Source organism: Xyrauchen texanus, chromosome 11 (assembly GCF_025860055.1).
Source record: "Xyrauchen texanus isolate HMW12.3.18 chromosome 11, RBS_HiC_50CHRs, whole genome shotgun sequence".
Classification (NCBI taxonomy): domain Eukaryota; kingdom Metazoa; phylum Chordata; class Actinopteri; order Cypriniformes; family Catostomidae; genus Xyrauchen; species Xyrauchen texanus.
Window position 1 is genome coordinate 616,372 of NC_068286.1, and position 16,097 is coordinate 632,468.

General features: G+C 44.1%; 1 protein-coding gene across 3 annotated transcripts in view; it reads left to right on the forward strand.

The window, feature by feature from the left end:
* The window catches only part of lpar2b (lysophosphatidic acid receptor 2b), a 42,085-nt gene extending 26,614 nt beyond the window's left edge, over positions 1 to 15,471 (forward strand). Inside the window, exons 2-5 of one of the 3 annotated variants that reach the window (XR_007971580.1) lie at positions 5,158 to 5,630; positions 7,338 to 7,752; positions 10,849 to 11,344; positions 14,395 to 15,471. Coding sequence is in view for 2 of the 3 variants with exons in the window: in XM_052137259.1 (XP_051993219.1) it covers positions 5,301 to 5,630; positions 7,338 to 7,752; positions 10,849 to 11,105; positions 14,395 to 14,493 (1,101 nt within the window). In the remaining variant the exon portion in view is untranslated. The remainder of the gene's footprint in view (positions 1 to 5,157; positions 5,631 to 7,337; positions 7,753 to 10,848; positions 11,345 to 14,394) is intronic. The other 2 variants (XM_052137259.1, XM_052137258.1) reach the window with 2 other exon arrangements.
* The last annotated feature ends 626 nt before the right edge of the window (positions 15,472 to 16,097 follow it).

Genomic DNA, 16,097 nt, shown 5'->3' on the forward strand with positions numbered 1-16,097 from the left:
ACACTCACACCACTCTCACACACCACTCTCACACCACTCTCACACCACTCACACAACACTCACACAACACTCACACCACTCTCACACACCACTCTCACACCACTCTCACACCACTCACACACCACTCTCACACCACTCACACAACACTCACACAACACTCACACCACTCTCACACAACACTCACACAACACTGACACCACTCTCACACACCACTCACACACCACTCACACACCACTCTCACAACACTCTCACAACACTCTCACAACACTCTCACAACACTCTCACACCACTCTCACACCACTCACACAACACTCTCACACCACTCACAACACTCTCACACCACTCACAACACTCTCACACCACTCACACACCACTCTCACACACCACTCTCACACCACTCACACACCACTCTCACACCACTCACACAACACTCACACAACACTCACACCACTCTCACACAACACTCACACAACACTGACACCACTCTCACACACCACTCACACACCACTCTCACAACACTCTCACACCACTCACACAACTCTCACACCACTCTCACACCACTCTCACACACCACTCTCACACCACTCACACAACACTCTCACACCACTCTCACACCACTCACACAACACTCACAACACTCTCACACACCACTCTCACACAACACTGACACCACTCTCACACACCACTCTCACACCACTCACACAACACTCACACAACACTCACACCACTCTCACACACCACTCTCACACAACACTCACACCACTCTCACACACCACTCTCACACACCACTCACACAACACTGACACCACTCTCACACACCACTCTCACACACCACTCTCACACACCACTCTCACACACCACTCTCACACACCACTCTCACACAACTCTCACACACCACTCTCACACAACACTCACACAACACTGACACCACTCTCACACACCACTCTCACACCACTCACACAACACTCACACAACACTCACACAACACTCACACCACTCTCACACACCACTCTCACACACCACTCTCACACACCACTCTCACACACCACTGACACCACTCACACACCACTCACACACCACTCTCACACACCACTCTCACACCACTCACACAACACTCACACAACACTCACACCACTCTCACACACCACTCACACACACCACTCTCACACACCACTCTCACACACCACTCTCACACACCACTCACACACACCACTCTCACACACCACTCTCACACACCACTCACACAACACTCACACAACACTGACACCACTCTCACACACCACTCACACACCACTCTCACAACACTCTCACAACACTCTCACACCACTCACACACCACTCACACACCACTCTCACAACACTCACACCACTCACACAACACTCACACAACACTCACACAACACTGACACCACTCTCACACACCACTCTCACAACACTCACAACACTCTCACACCACTCACACAACACACACACAACACTCACACAACACTGACACCACTCTCACACACCACTCACACAACACTCACACAACACTCACACACCACTCTCACAACACTCACAACACTCTCACACCACTCACGACACTCACACAACACTCACACAACTCACAACACACACACCACTCACAACACTCTCACACCACTCACACAACACTCTCATAACACTCACACAACTCACAACACTCTCACAACACTCACACACCACTCTCACACCACTCACACAACACTCTCACAACACTCACACAACTCACAACACTCTCACACCACTCTCACACCACTCACACAACACTCACACGACACTCTCACAACACTCACACAACTCACAACACTCTCACAACACTTTCACAACTCACAACACTCTCACACCACTCTCACACCACTCTCACACCACTCTCACACCACTCACACAACACTCACACAACTCACAACACTCTCACAACACTCACACGACACTCACACGAACACTCACACAACACTCACACAACTCACAACACTCTCACAACACTCACACAACTCACAACACACACACCACTCACAACACTCTCACACCACTCACACAACACTCACACAACACTCACACAACACTCACACAACACTCACACCACTCACACAACACTCACACTCACACACCACTCACACCACTCACACAACACTCTCATAACACTCACACAACTCACAACACTCTCACAACACTCACACACCACTCTCACACCACTCACACAACACTCTCACAACACTCACACAACTCACAACACTCTCACACCACTCTCACACCACTCACACAACACTCACACGACACTCTCACAACACTCACACAACTCACAACACTCTCACACGACACTCTCACACCACTCACACAACACTCACACGACACTCTCACAACACTTTCACAACTCACAACACTCTCACAACACTCTCACACCACTCTCACACCACTCACACAACACTCACACAACACTCTCACAACACTCACACAACTCACAACACTCTCACACCACTCACACACCACTCACACAACACTCTCACAACACTCACACAACTCACAACACTCTCACACCACTCTCACACCACTCTCACAACACTCTCACACCACTCACACAACACTCACACAACTCACAACACTCACACAACACTCTCACAACACTCACACAACTCACAACACTCTCACACCACTCTCACAACACTCTCACACCACTCTCACACCACTCACACAACACTCTCACAACACTCTCACACCACTCACACAACACTCTCACAACACTCTCACAACACTCACACAACACACACAACACTAAACAGTCAACACTTGCAGGTGCAGATTGAGGCCTGAAAATGCCCCGATGCACTTGTTGTCGTGCCTAGTGTACGTAAAGTCAGTTTTAAAATCCCCCCACTAAAGCAGGACGTGTGTGAGCATCGGTTCAGTTGACGTGTCAGGAACACTTGTGGATTATTTGGGGGGATGACGGTATGTGTTAAGATGCAAGACATTTAAATGATCACTTGAACGGCAACAATGTGTTAGTCCAGTTTGTGAACTTTACTCGGTCCCTTGCGTACCATAGGCGAATATTCAACAAACTTAAAACTAACTTTACCCGCTTCACTCTACTCCAAATTTAGGGGGCACTGGTGAGGCCAAATTTGATCCATTTACATTTACATTTATGCATATGGCAGACGCATTTGTCCAAAGGGACTTACAGTGCACTTATTACAAGGACAATCCCCCCGGAGCAACCTGGAGTTAAGTGCCTTACTCAAGGACACAATGGTGGTGACTGTGGGGTTCAAACCAGCAACCTTCTGAGTACCAATGTATTATACAGAGCACTTATTACAGGGACAATCCCCCCGGAGCAACCTGGAGTTAAGTGCCTTACTCAAGGACACAATGGTGGTGACTGTGGGGTTCAAACCAGCAACCTTCTGAGTACCAATGTATTATACAGAGCACTTATTACAGGGACAATCCCCGAGCAACCTGGAGTTAAGTGCCTTACTCAAGGACACAATGGTGGTGACTGTGGGGTTCAAACCAGCAACCTTCTGAGTACCAATGTATTATACAGAGCACTTATTACAGGGACAATCCCCCCGGAGCAACCTGGAGTTAAGTGTCTTACTCAAGGACACAATGGTGGGGCTCGAACCAGTGACCTTCTGATTAACAGTTAAACACTTTAGCCCACTACGCCACCACCACTCCCAGGTGATCCATAGCTTGGTTTCTATTGTAGCCCCACCCAATGTGAAATCTCATTGGTCCAAAATCCTGCTGCTCATAACGACATTGAATATTAATATATATTGAACATTTGGATTGACTGGCAATTTCACAATCAGACGAAACAGACAAATTGTTTGTCGCTGGAAACTTGACGCTCCTGGTTACGACACGTGTACTTGTGTTGCCCCCTTAACTACAGATTATTCGTGTTTTCTACCATGGCAATGCAGTGACGTGCATAGGTACAGTTATCCGTGTTTGCTTCTGTAAACTAGCCGATGTGTGAGACTGAAATGTTCCAGCAGAAGACATCTTTACACAGAATGAGCTGAAATGTGTGTGTGGGGTTTCATTGCAGAGTTGTGAGATAACATCATAACAATGAGTTACTGGAAACTCTGTGGGAAATGTTTTTACTCGTTTATATTGAGCTCGAGTTACTCTGTACGATTGTGTGTGTGTGTCAGGACATGGTGTAGTTTCATTCTCTTGAATATTGTGCGTGTGTGCGTGTGTGTGCGTGCGTGCGTGCGTGCGTGCGTGTGTGCGTGTGTGTGTGTGCAGTTTTTAGACGATTTTAAAGCTGGATGAATCTTACAAAAGTGAAGGTCACAGTTCACCCCAAAATAAAAATGACTAATTTAGGACCGTTTTGTATTTATTTTTTTTTTGCTTTTAATAACAAAATTTAAGACACTTAAGTTTCATTACATTCTCATTCTAGTTTTTGTAAAAGTTCTTAAATGTGAAAGTTTAAAATGTAAAATGTATAATAATGTATCATTGTAGTATTTCTTATTTATTTCTGTGCTCACTGTAATAATTATCCTACTGTGTCATAGTAGGAACCGTTCACAAAGGACGTGTTCCTGTGTTCCTGTGTCCTAGACTCGGCACAACACAAGGGAACAAATTGTTTTTAGAAGTTGAATTGATGATGTATCTTTATGCGGTGCTCGTGGTGGGAGACACTAAATAAAACACTAATATGTTTCATTAGAGGTGCATTGATGTTTGCTGTCATCACCTGTAGTCCACTCTAGAACACTGTTGTCCTCCATTGACAATAACGCTCTCCCTTACCACATATTTGGGAAAAGCATGACGTTAGGGAATGAAATGGATTAGTTTGGATGTGGCCAAAGCATCATTCTAGAAGATGTTTGCTTAGAGTTTGAAGAGCGGCACCGATGCAGGTGAACGGCCCTTAAGGTCATGTGAATTGTGGGAGCAAATTAGATTAATTTAAAAAACAATGTTTAAATGCACATTTTTACACCAATTATGCTTTATAAGCCGGCACCGCATGTTGTCCTGTACTTATAATGTGAAATTGGCCGTGGAGATTTTTTATCCAGTTGTTTGGAATGCATGCATTAGTCCGTTCAGATGGGAATATTCACCGGTTTTATGTTTCCCTTTTTCTTAGGAATTAGATCAAGCTGACCGATTCTTCAAGTGTACCTGAAGAACATCATCAAAGCTCCATGCCTCCATAAATACATGACATCTTGAAGACCCCTTCACTTCCACCAATCAGTCCCAGCTTTCTTTGGCACCCCATCGGCCACAATGGACATCAGTAAAGCGAGCGTTTGCTACAGCAACAAGAGTCTCAAGTTCTTCTACGAAAACAGCAACAAGACCATCAGCGATTTGTGGAGGACGAAAGACATTGTGGTTGTGGCTCTGGGACTGATTGTCTGTTTCTTTGTGATCTTCGCCAACACCTTGGTCATGATGGCGATCTTCCTCAACCGCAGGTTTCATTACCCCATTTATTACCTGCTGGGGAACCTGGCGGCTGCGGACCTGTTTGCTGGAATCTCCTACATGAACCTGATGTTCCACACCGGCCCCTGGACCATCAAACTCTCCATATATCAGTGGTTTGTTCGGCAGGTGAGACTGACTTTGGAGCTTTGAGGTGTTTTGGGTGTGTCAGGGTTTGGTGTTTAATGAGTAATGATGGTAATGAACGGGGATTAAAGACAGGGAAGGAGTGTGAAAATCTGTGGACTAGTTTTCCTTGAAGTAAGACCTTTTACTGTGCTTGGGGTTTTTGAAATCCGGGTCGTCTCGCATACAGTCGAGTGCTCCGCCTTTTAAAGCATATTCTTCTGCGCTTGAGAGATGATGATGAATGCATTCAACACATGCCCACTACACGGACGGGCCGCTCAGAATCTGCTGGTGACGACATGTGCCGTACGTGTACAGTACACATTCACATTAGCAACGCGGACAACCAAAGCTTAGCTTTCTTAAGCTCTTGTTTTAGCACATGGGTTGATTGGCAGGTGAGTAGGCAGCGCAAACCAGCGATTGAAAATGCCGTGTCGTTCCTTTATCAGGAGAAGTCATAAGTACTCAAAGTGATCTGTACATGTAGATCCCCATTTCATGTTGCAGATAAACCACGTTCCTATCTGCTTATCCAATGTTTTTGATGTTAAAAGCAGAGAATAACCCTTGATTTCCAATCTCACGTTAAAGCCTTTTACTGATTCACCTGATTGGCTGAAACATGAATGAAATATGTCTGAAATGTTCCTGTGGGCTTCACCCTATTGTGATTCATCAGACGGGCGAGTCCGTTAGCGATTCGTCAGTGTCTTTTGAGGGAAGCATCAGTGACATAATGACCAACTAACCAAAGTTAAAGACGTGAGTCTGTCCTGTCATGCTCTCCATGCAGATAGTTTTGGAAAACACGTGGAACAACATCAGAACGTCCTGCTTCACACTGCAGTCAGATAGTGTTGACTCGTCGTATCTTGCAGGCAGTCGCTGGGCAGGTCTTATCGGGCGTAGCGCTCCTTGCGTTCTGAGTAGTGTGTCTATTGTGTACTAATAATGTACTCAGCACGCCCTGGATTCAAACTCACGACTCCAGCTGTGATGATCAGAGACAATACTCGCTGAGATACCCAGAACTCCCAGAGTATTATTGTTGAGTCATGGTGCATCTGATGGTGTGTGCGTGTCTCTGTGACGTATGATTGGCTGGAATCAGGACTGAAGTGGGAAATGTCAACAAGATGGGCATCTCGGGTGTTTTAAGGTGTGTTGTTAAAAATGGAAGTTCTTTGTAACTTGGTGTGTAAAAAACTTTGGTTTTGTGCAAGATGCTGAAAAACGGACAAAGATGTCAGTCAAGCATGTGTTTGCACTGAAAAAATAACTCAAAGTACGTCTCTACAAATGTAATCAGATTTCTGACCTTACTGATTACATTTAAATGTTTGGTTGAAAGGAATGTCTGCATTTCCTCGTTCAGGGACACGCCCTTATGATGTCACAAACACAATAGAGCTGTCTGGAGGGAGAATGTGATTCATGTTTATATGACTTTATAAATACTGTAATCAAAGGTATTAAAGTGCTTTGCTTGATTGAAAGTCGGTAACTGTAATCCGGTTACATGAATGTCACTACTTTCATTACTTGACCGTCCGTGACTATTTGTGCTCCACGTTTTGCTCGGATCACTGAAATCCCACACAGAGGTGTCACACAACTGTCAATCGACTGCAGCGCTGCATCGAGAGTGTTTGTATGATGCATGTAGTGCTGACTTCACGTGATGATCTTCTGTCTCTCTCTCAGGGTTTAATCGACACCAGTCTAACAGCGTCCGTCATTAATCTGATGGCCATCGCTCTGGAACGACACCAGACCATCTTCACCATGCAGCTCCACAGTAAGATGACCAATCACAGAGTCGTGCTGCTCATCATCGGCATCTGGGTCATCGCCATAGTGTTGGGCGTGGTGCCTACTATGGTATGGAACTGTATGTGCAGCATCAAGGAGTGTTCGTCGATGGCGCCGCTGTACAGCCGCAGTTATCTGGTGTTCTGGGCCGTGCTCAATCTGCTGACGTTCACCGTCATGGTCGCCGTCTACACTCGGATCTTCGTGTATGTTCGACGCAAGAACACGCGGATGAGTCAGCACACGTCACAAGTCCAGTACCGTGAGACGGTGGTGAACCTCATGAAGACCGTCGTAATGATATTGGGTAAGGCGTAATATCACCAAATATTCGATGCTGGATTTGTGCTCCGTTTCTGTCATGGAGTCACCAGTTACTGACAAACTGGTCATGTCTGGAGCATTGTAAAGGGGTTTTCACCTAAGATTCTGGAGCAAGACTACAGGTTAAAAGAACACCCTTATAAAGGTGTCAGCGTCATGATTTGACTTGCACAGAGAGAGATTAATGGATCATTACTAAAATCAGTCGACATCAGCATCTCTTGTTGCATTATATGCCAATGCTGTGAGTCCACAAATGGGAAAACACACTTTATGTGCTGATTTTCCAAAGTTGAAGTGCCTATAACTCCAGAAATATGAAATATATCTTAATATACTGTTATATTCTGTTTCAGAACAAACTTGTCATGTTGTATCGTCATGTTTAAGGCCATTAATGGTTCACTCACACAGATATGAGGCTCTCAGTGTGGCTCTAGATACATTTGGCCCATTTTCAATTGTTGAAAGCCAAATGTGGGTCACAGCTGTTTTTTCTTGTCCAACAGAACAACGGTCTGAAGTACAAATAATGTTGAAACTAGAAATGTACCTTTTACATTTTCACACAGAAACATTGTAAAGAAATGAAAGTCATTTTTGTCCCTGTAGAGTTTTATTGGACACACGTGAAGCACGTTTATCAACCGCACAAGTGAAAAGGATTTTCTCCCCACTTTTAAAGGTTGAGTTGACACTGGTTGTGTTGTTTAGTGACATAACCTCTTGAGTTTAGCTTTGTTTCCTGCTGACACACCAGTTGAGAATCGCAGTTGGAAAGTTTATTGCGACGTAGAGCTGCGGGAGACGCAGTGAACGCCCTTGAAAAAGTTAAATTTATCGTTTGATGCTTTTATCGTGCCTGCTTAGACACAGTGTTGCACACAAATGAAGAAACAGCCCCAAACTGATGCACACAAGCGTGGTGTTTAAGGGTAAACTCCCTCATATCAAGGCTTAAGTTTCTAGATTACACACAACAGCTATTTGCTGAAATGAATCCACATTCACAGAGGCACTGGAGACGTCCTGAGAGAGGAGCGCTTGGCAGGACTCGTTTAACCAGACGTACATGTTTTCTCTCTCTCGCTTCTCATTTCTGCTCACTTCACCCTCCCAAACTGAGAGAGAGCTTGTGCAAGTCCTGACAAAGAGCCGTACGTCTCACACACACACACGCACACGCACACAGACACACACACACACGTGCACACAAACACACACGCGCGCACACAGACACACACACACACATGCGCACACACGCACGCACGCGCACACAGACACACATGCATGCGCACACAAACACACACACGCGCACACAGACACACACACACACACACACATGCGCACACACACACACACACAAGCACGCACACATACGCACACACATATACACACACACACACATACATGCGCACACACACATACATGCGCACACACACACATACATGCGCACACACACATACATGCGCACACACACACACACACACACACACACACATACATGCGCACACACAGACTCACACAAACACACACAAACTTACATACACACACGCACACTCAAACATACATGCGCACACACGCACACTCACACACATACATGCGCACACTCACACACACACACATACATGCGCACACTCACACACACACATACATGCGCACACTCACACACACACACACATACATGCGCGCGCACACACATACATACGCACACACATACACACGCACATACATACACACACACGCACACACACATACATGCGCACACACATATACACACACACACACACATACATGCACACACAGACTCACACAAACACACACAAACTTACATACACACACGCACACTCAAACATACATGGGCACACACGCACACTCACACACATACATGCGCACACTCACACACACACACACACATACATGTGCGCACACACACATACATGCGCACACACACACACACACACACACACACACATACATACGCACACACATATACACACGCACACACACGCACAAACTTACATACGCACACACACACACACACACATCATGCACACACATACATCATATACACATACACACACACACACACACATTACACACACACATACATACATGCACTACACACACACATACTATGCGCATACACACACATACATGCACATACACACACACACACACACATACATGCGCACACACACATACATGCACACACACACACACACACACACACACACAGACATACATGTGCACACACGCACACACATACATGCGCACACTCACACACACACACATACATGCGACACACACATACATGCGCACACACACACATACATGCGCACACACATATACACACGCACACACACACGCACAAACTTACATACGCACACACACACTCGCACACACTCTCACACACACACACTCACAATTGTGTGTTGACACTTCCTGTACATGCAGTGGAGAGTCTGATGTCACTAGTGAAAATTCTTATATTTTGTGTATATATATTTATATAAATAAACAACAGACTGAATATTATTTATGGTAAAAGTTGTAACTTTTGTTTAAATTCATCCCAAAACTCTTTACATTAAAGGTTTCAGTGTTTTCATCTGTTTAATGCCTCTCTCTCTCTCACTCTCTCTCTCTCACTCTCTCTCTCTCACTCTCTCTCTCACTCTCTCTCTCACTCTCTTACTCTCTCTCTCTTACTCTCTCTCTCTCTCTCACTCTCTCTCACTCTCTTACTCTCTCTCTACTCTCTCTCACTCTCTCTCACTCTCTCTCTCACTCTCTTACTCTCTCTCTCTTACTCTCTCTCTCACTCTCACTCTCTTACTCTCTCTCTCTTACTCTCTCTCTGTCTCTCTCACTCTCTCTCTCACTCTCTTACTCTCTCTCTTACTCTCTCTTTCTCTCACTCTCTTACTCTCTCTCTCTTACTCACTCTCTCTCTCTCACTCTCACTCTCTTACTCTCTCTCTCTTACTCTCTCTCTCTGTCTCTCTCTCTCTCTCTCACTCTCTTACTCTCTCTCTCTCTCTCTCTCTCTCTCTCTCTCTCTCTCTCTCTCTCTCAGGATGTTTTGTGGTCTGTTGGACGCCTGGCCTGGTTCTTCTTCTACTGGATGGTACATGTAGAAAGTGTGACGTTCTGACCTATGAGAAGTACTTCCTGGTGCTGGCCGAGTGCAACTCCTTCATGAATCCCATCATCTACTCCTATCGGGACAAAGACATGCGCAACACCTTCAAGCGCATCCTCTGCATCGCCTGTCGGCCGAAGCATCAGAAGGACGAGCACTCGGGCGTCCGCTTCAACACCCTCAAGCAAGAGGTATTCTCAGAGAGCGATGGGACCCACGGTCACCATGACAACAATCACCACGGCAGTCTCAAAGCCGCCCCTAAGCGCCCCCTTTAGTCCTGGACGAGTTACTATCCCGCAGTTTCTCCGACAGGGCAAACTAATGCAAACCGCAGTTCTTGACAGTCGCTTATTTACGGTCAAAAGAACTCCTTCAGGTAGTCGTTTGGTCACAGAGGAGTCCTTGTAATGAATTTGGAAAAACTGTCGTAAGTTTGCCTTTTTTAAACACATTTTTCCAAAATACTTTCCTCGTCAGATCATGCTAGCTTGTGCTTCAGCAGTTCTTCTTACCGCTAACCGCTAACACGGCCTTCACCACAGTCCCGGCGCCATGGGCGGGCATTGGGGGGCCTGGCCCGCCCTGTGAGTCACTAGTGCCCGCCCTGGACGATCCTGTCTCCCTTCATCAACTCTACGTCACGTCTCACATCTCATTTCATCGCGATCTCACAAAGCTCTTTTATTATGCAGCATGCAGAATTCAGCACTGAACAAAAACTCCAACGTTTTGAGCAGTGAGTGGATTTTATCTGAAATGCATCTGATTGGCCATTGCGTTTTAGAAATCAACACATATGTCTGTGATTGGCTACATTGCACAACGCTGCACAAACACGTTATAATGAGAACGTCTACTTATGCTTGCGACTGTAAATCGTTATTTTGTTTAGATGTTCTTATTGCTTTTGTGCAATAGATGAATAACAATGTATTTGTTATTGGATGTTTTATTTAGATAGGAGTCCCACTAATCGCTTTTATTCTCCCGCAACCCATTACCGCCAGCACCACGACTCGACCATCAAATCTAGTCGTGAATGTTAGTAGTCCCACGGAGCTCGACCAACCACCAGTCCTTGCTTGTTTGCACTTTTATTTATATTTTTTATCAATAGGCTACTGTAACTTTCGTTGGAAGTTGGTAAGTTGTCGCTTTGTATATACATGATGAATAAACTCCTGAATAAAAATAAAATGTGTTTGGTCTGATTTAAAAAATTAAATTTTTAAATGGATTTGATTGGTTTGTCGATAGTGAGCTGGAATGTTTGTTTGTGTCCTAAGCATAGTAGCGCTTAATAACTGATAGCTGTTATTTTTTTTTTTAAACAACTATGCTGAGCTATTTCGTGTGACAGTTACCATGGATATACGGCGTTTCTTAATCAAAGACCACCAAAGTTGGCAGAAGAGAGCAGCGAGGTAAGGGGAGAAGACCCAGGGTGTAGCAGTTCAGAAGAGGTCGATCCCAACACTGCAGAAGCCATTCCAGCGATACTAGTTGGTCTAACGTTACTTGCCATAGCCTCAAGCAAGGGACGCCACGCCACAGGTGGGTAAGGGATAAGCGGCCGCGGTGTTAGCTTAGTCATTGAGTCATTTGTTCAAACGATTCGTTCAAACAGCTGATTCATCAAGAATAAAGCAGTCGTTCATGAATGGGTCATTGAATCTTTGACTCAACCGATTCGTTTAAAACACTGAATCATTTAGTAATGAAAACACGGTTGACTGTGAGATGCGTTCTGCTTCTGCTGGGATCTTTGTTTTAAAATAGAACAAAAAGTCAACATTGCATCTAAAATGTAAGTGACTTCATATGAATTACTTGTTTATTGAACTGTCGAAATCAGTGTTACATTTTCAATCGTGATGGTATTCAGCACTTGGTTGTATGGTGTTGCTTCATGTTATAAATATAAAAACTAACTTACACATTTTGAATTTTTTACCGCAGTATGCTAACTGAGTTTCTTTGTGTGAGCTGCAGTTAGGCCTATTTGTTTCATCGAGAGGCTGCGCGAGCCTAAACCGCACAAATCTTTAGCGTCAGTTATGAATTTGAATAGCGTCAGTACATTATGTAACAGGCTACTATCGATCATTATCATTGTATCATACATATTCAATTCATAATCGGTCATATCATTTAATGTTATTATGCAATTAGGGAATTAGGTTTATCTCAGTTGTGCCCCCCTGAAAAAAATGTAATGCCCATCCGTGAATTTGTGTCTGGCGCCGGGTCTGCTTCACCATGAGAAATAATAACACTAACTAGCATTAACTAGCGTGTACACGATCTACGCTACTAACAGCTAACTAAAGCCACGTCCATGCTAGCATGTTTTTGGTTTAAATTCCACTTTCTAACATCATCGTTTGTAAGTATGCGTTACTAGAAAGTGTTTTCAGAAGTCTCGTTCAGTGTGGATGAGGCGAAATCGCTGTGTTCAAACGAATTATATCACGTTTATAATACGCTATAATACAACGAATGCCTTTTCATTTCCTAACGTGTGCAGTCCTTTCCGATTGAGGAAACTGCTGATCGGTGTAAAAGTAGCCAAATGGATGCGTTTTTAAATTCAATATAAGGATTATAAAAGTCTAATGCGTTTGGTGGAAAGCTCGGTTTTCCGTTTTTTAATGCCATCGTTTTCCATGATGGAGAAAGATGGAAATCCAGTGTGGATTGTAAATGTTGTGAAATCGATGCATTTAAAAAAACAAAACATCTCTGGGTATCTCAGCGAGTATTGACTCTGGAGGACGTGCTGAGTGACTCCAGTCAGGTCTCCTTAGCAACCAAATTGGGCTGGTTGCTAGGGAGAGTAGAGTCACATGGGTTGTAAATGATTATTAATTTTCCCTCAAGACGATGTCGGTTCTGTTAAAGGAAACCATTAAGAGTCTCTGAGGCGGCTGACGCTCAGTCTGTTGAAAGAGGACGCTTGTGAAGAACATAAAGGGCTCGATGTTTGAGGACTGGAACATGCAACGTGCTGATCAAGTGGGAAAACCCGTAGTTACGTTTCCATGACAACTCCTAATGCAGTCTTCAAGGTCTCTCACATGCCACACCGATGGACGATCTGGAGAAGCTGAAGACGGTCCTGTTGCTCCTGCAAGAACACAAGACTGTAGGTACATTGAAGGTCACTTGAGTCGAGAATTAGAGAATTGAGGCACTCTGAACGGAACGTTCTGCTTGTGTGGCACTCCGAGGAAGCGAAACTATGTTTTAAGGATATTTTCACTGCAGACACACTGTTGCTTTACATAGACACACCTGCAGACCTCGACGAGTCCTGTACGAATCTCTCGATGCTTTAGACGTTCTGCATCATGTCTGATCGGTTGAGATGATCATGGTGAAAAACAGATTTCCTGAGAGTGAGCAAGACACATCTGTGAAACATGGTCAATGTAGTTAATGGTTATTTGCAGCCCAGTGTTTTTCTTTCTCTCTCAGGCTCGCAGGGTTCGTGACGGCGACTCTGGAGAACACGCTAACGGAGGTCAGGTGGTTCTGAAAGACGCTGAGAAGATCCTCGAGTCCTCTGACAGCTGAGAGATGATCATGCTGACGCTTTTGGGTTTAATGGGAAAGATGGTCCTGGGACGTCCATTGGCGCTTCATACAGCGTTGTGATTGGCTGAATGAACTGTCGATCTAGGGACTGTCCAGTGTAAAGCTGCCTCACGTGTTTTAGATGCATTCACAGTTACAACTGAAACGGAGACTAGTGTAAATATTGTTTTATTTAATTGTCATTTTACCGGGGGATTTTATTTATGTGTGTTAGAAATGCATTGAAGCCCTGAATTGTTCATATGCACTGACTTGCAATTAAACAGACTAATAGAAAGTTTAATGTGTCATCACTTGTGAAGTCAATCAGACACGCGGTGTTCTTTATTAAAAGTGATCTGTCATTACTCATGTTGTCACATGTTTCGATGAGGGTGAATAAACGGCACAACTGTTGTTGGGTTGGCATGATCTCTCAGATGTCATGAGGCGTAAAGTCATGTTCCCTTCACCAGTAACGATCATGAGAAAGCGGTTCAACAGGTTCACAGCCGTTTTTGCACTGACTGACTTATGAACACGTTCTTCCTGAACTTTTATTCCATAACTGCATGAATGCAAGAGTTGGATCAGCACATAATTTGGTGTACATGATCTACAGAAACCCCTGTCAAAACATTATCAAAAGAATGTCGATACGTGAAATCGTTCCTAAGATATTAACAATAAAATTACTTCAGTTAAATGCAATTTGAGTAATTGATTAATTTCTACTCATGGCAAACTCCAAAAGTAACCAAACCCGGAACACACAGTCAACAGGACGTTTAGAAGACATCAGCAACGTTTTGTACAATTCCGCCTCTCGGGGGCGCTACAGCTCAAACAAACGGTGATAACTTTGCAACCGTTTGAGCAACAGTTCAAATTAAATATCATCTTTGGTTAAAATACTAACATATTCTTTCAAAAACGGATTCAGCAAATTTACAAAAATGGCCGCCACCAGCCAATCAAATTTCAGCACGTTATAACTCGTGTTGGAAATGGCCAAGGTTTATGGAAATGACTATAATCTGCAGGGTTTCAACTCAAAGCCACTTATAACATTGTGACAATCGGCCTCATGGTGGCGGTATAATTCGCTAATTTGCGTTTTTGCTCATAAGAACCGTATAGTACACAATACAAGTGTGCAGCTCCTCTGAATGCACCAGTGCCCAGCAACAATATGGTCACTTTATTGTCAATTTCCAAATTTATTTTTTTAACAATTTAGATTTATTCGAAAAACCTACTTTTTCGAACTCGTCGGAGGCCGTTTTCCCGATTCGCACAAAACTTGGTATACAAAATCTACAGACCCTCTTGACAAATTTATCAAAGAATTTTGATACGTCGAATCGTTTGGAAGATATAAGCAAATATATTTTGGGGCGTGGCTTATAAAGACATATTAGCTTGTATCTTGTGTGCGCAATTATCAAACTTAAACATTCAAGAGAAAAGTCTACGTTTACATGCAGAGTTTCGTAGATTTCAGCTAGGGTGCGCTATAACTTTGTATACATTATCTACAGACATTTCTGACAAAGTTATTTTGATATGTCAAATCATTCAGAAATATTGTAAATGTCCACAGA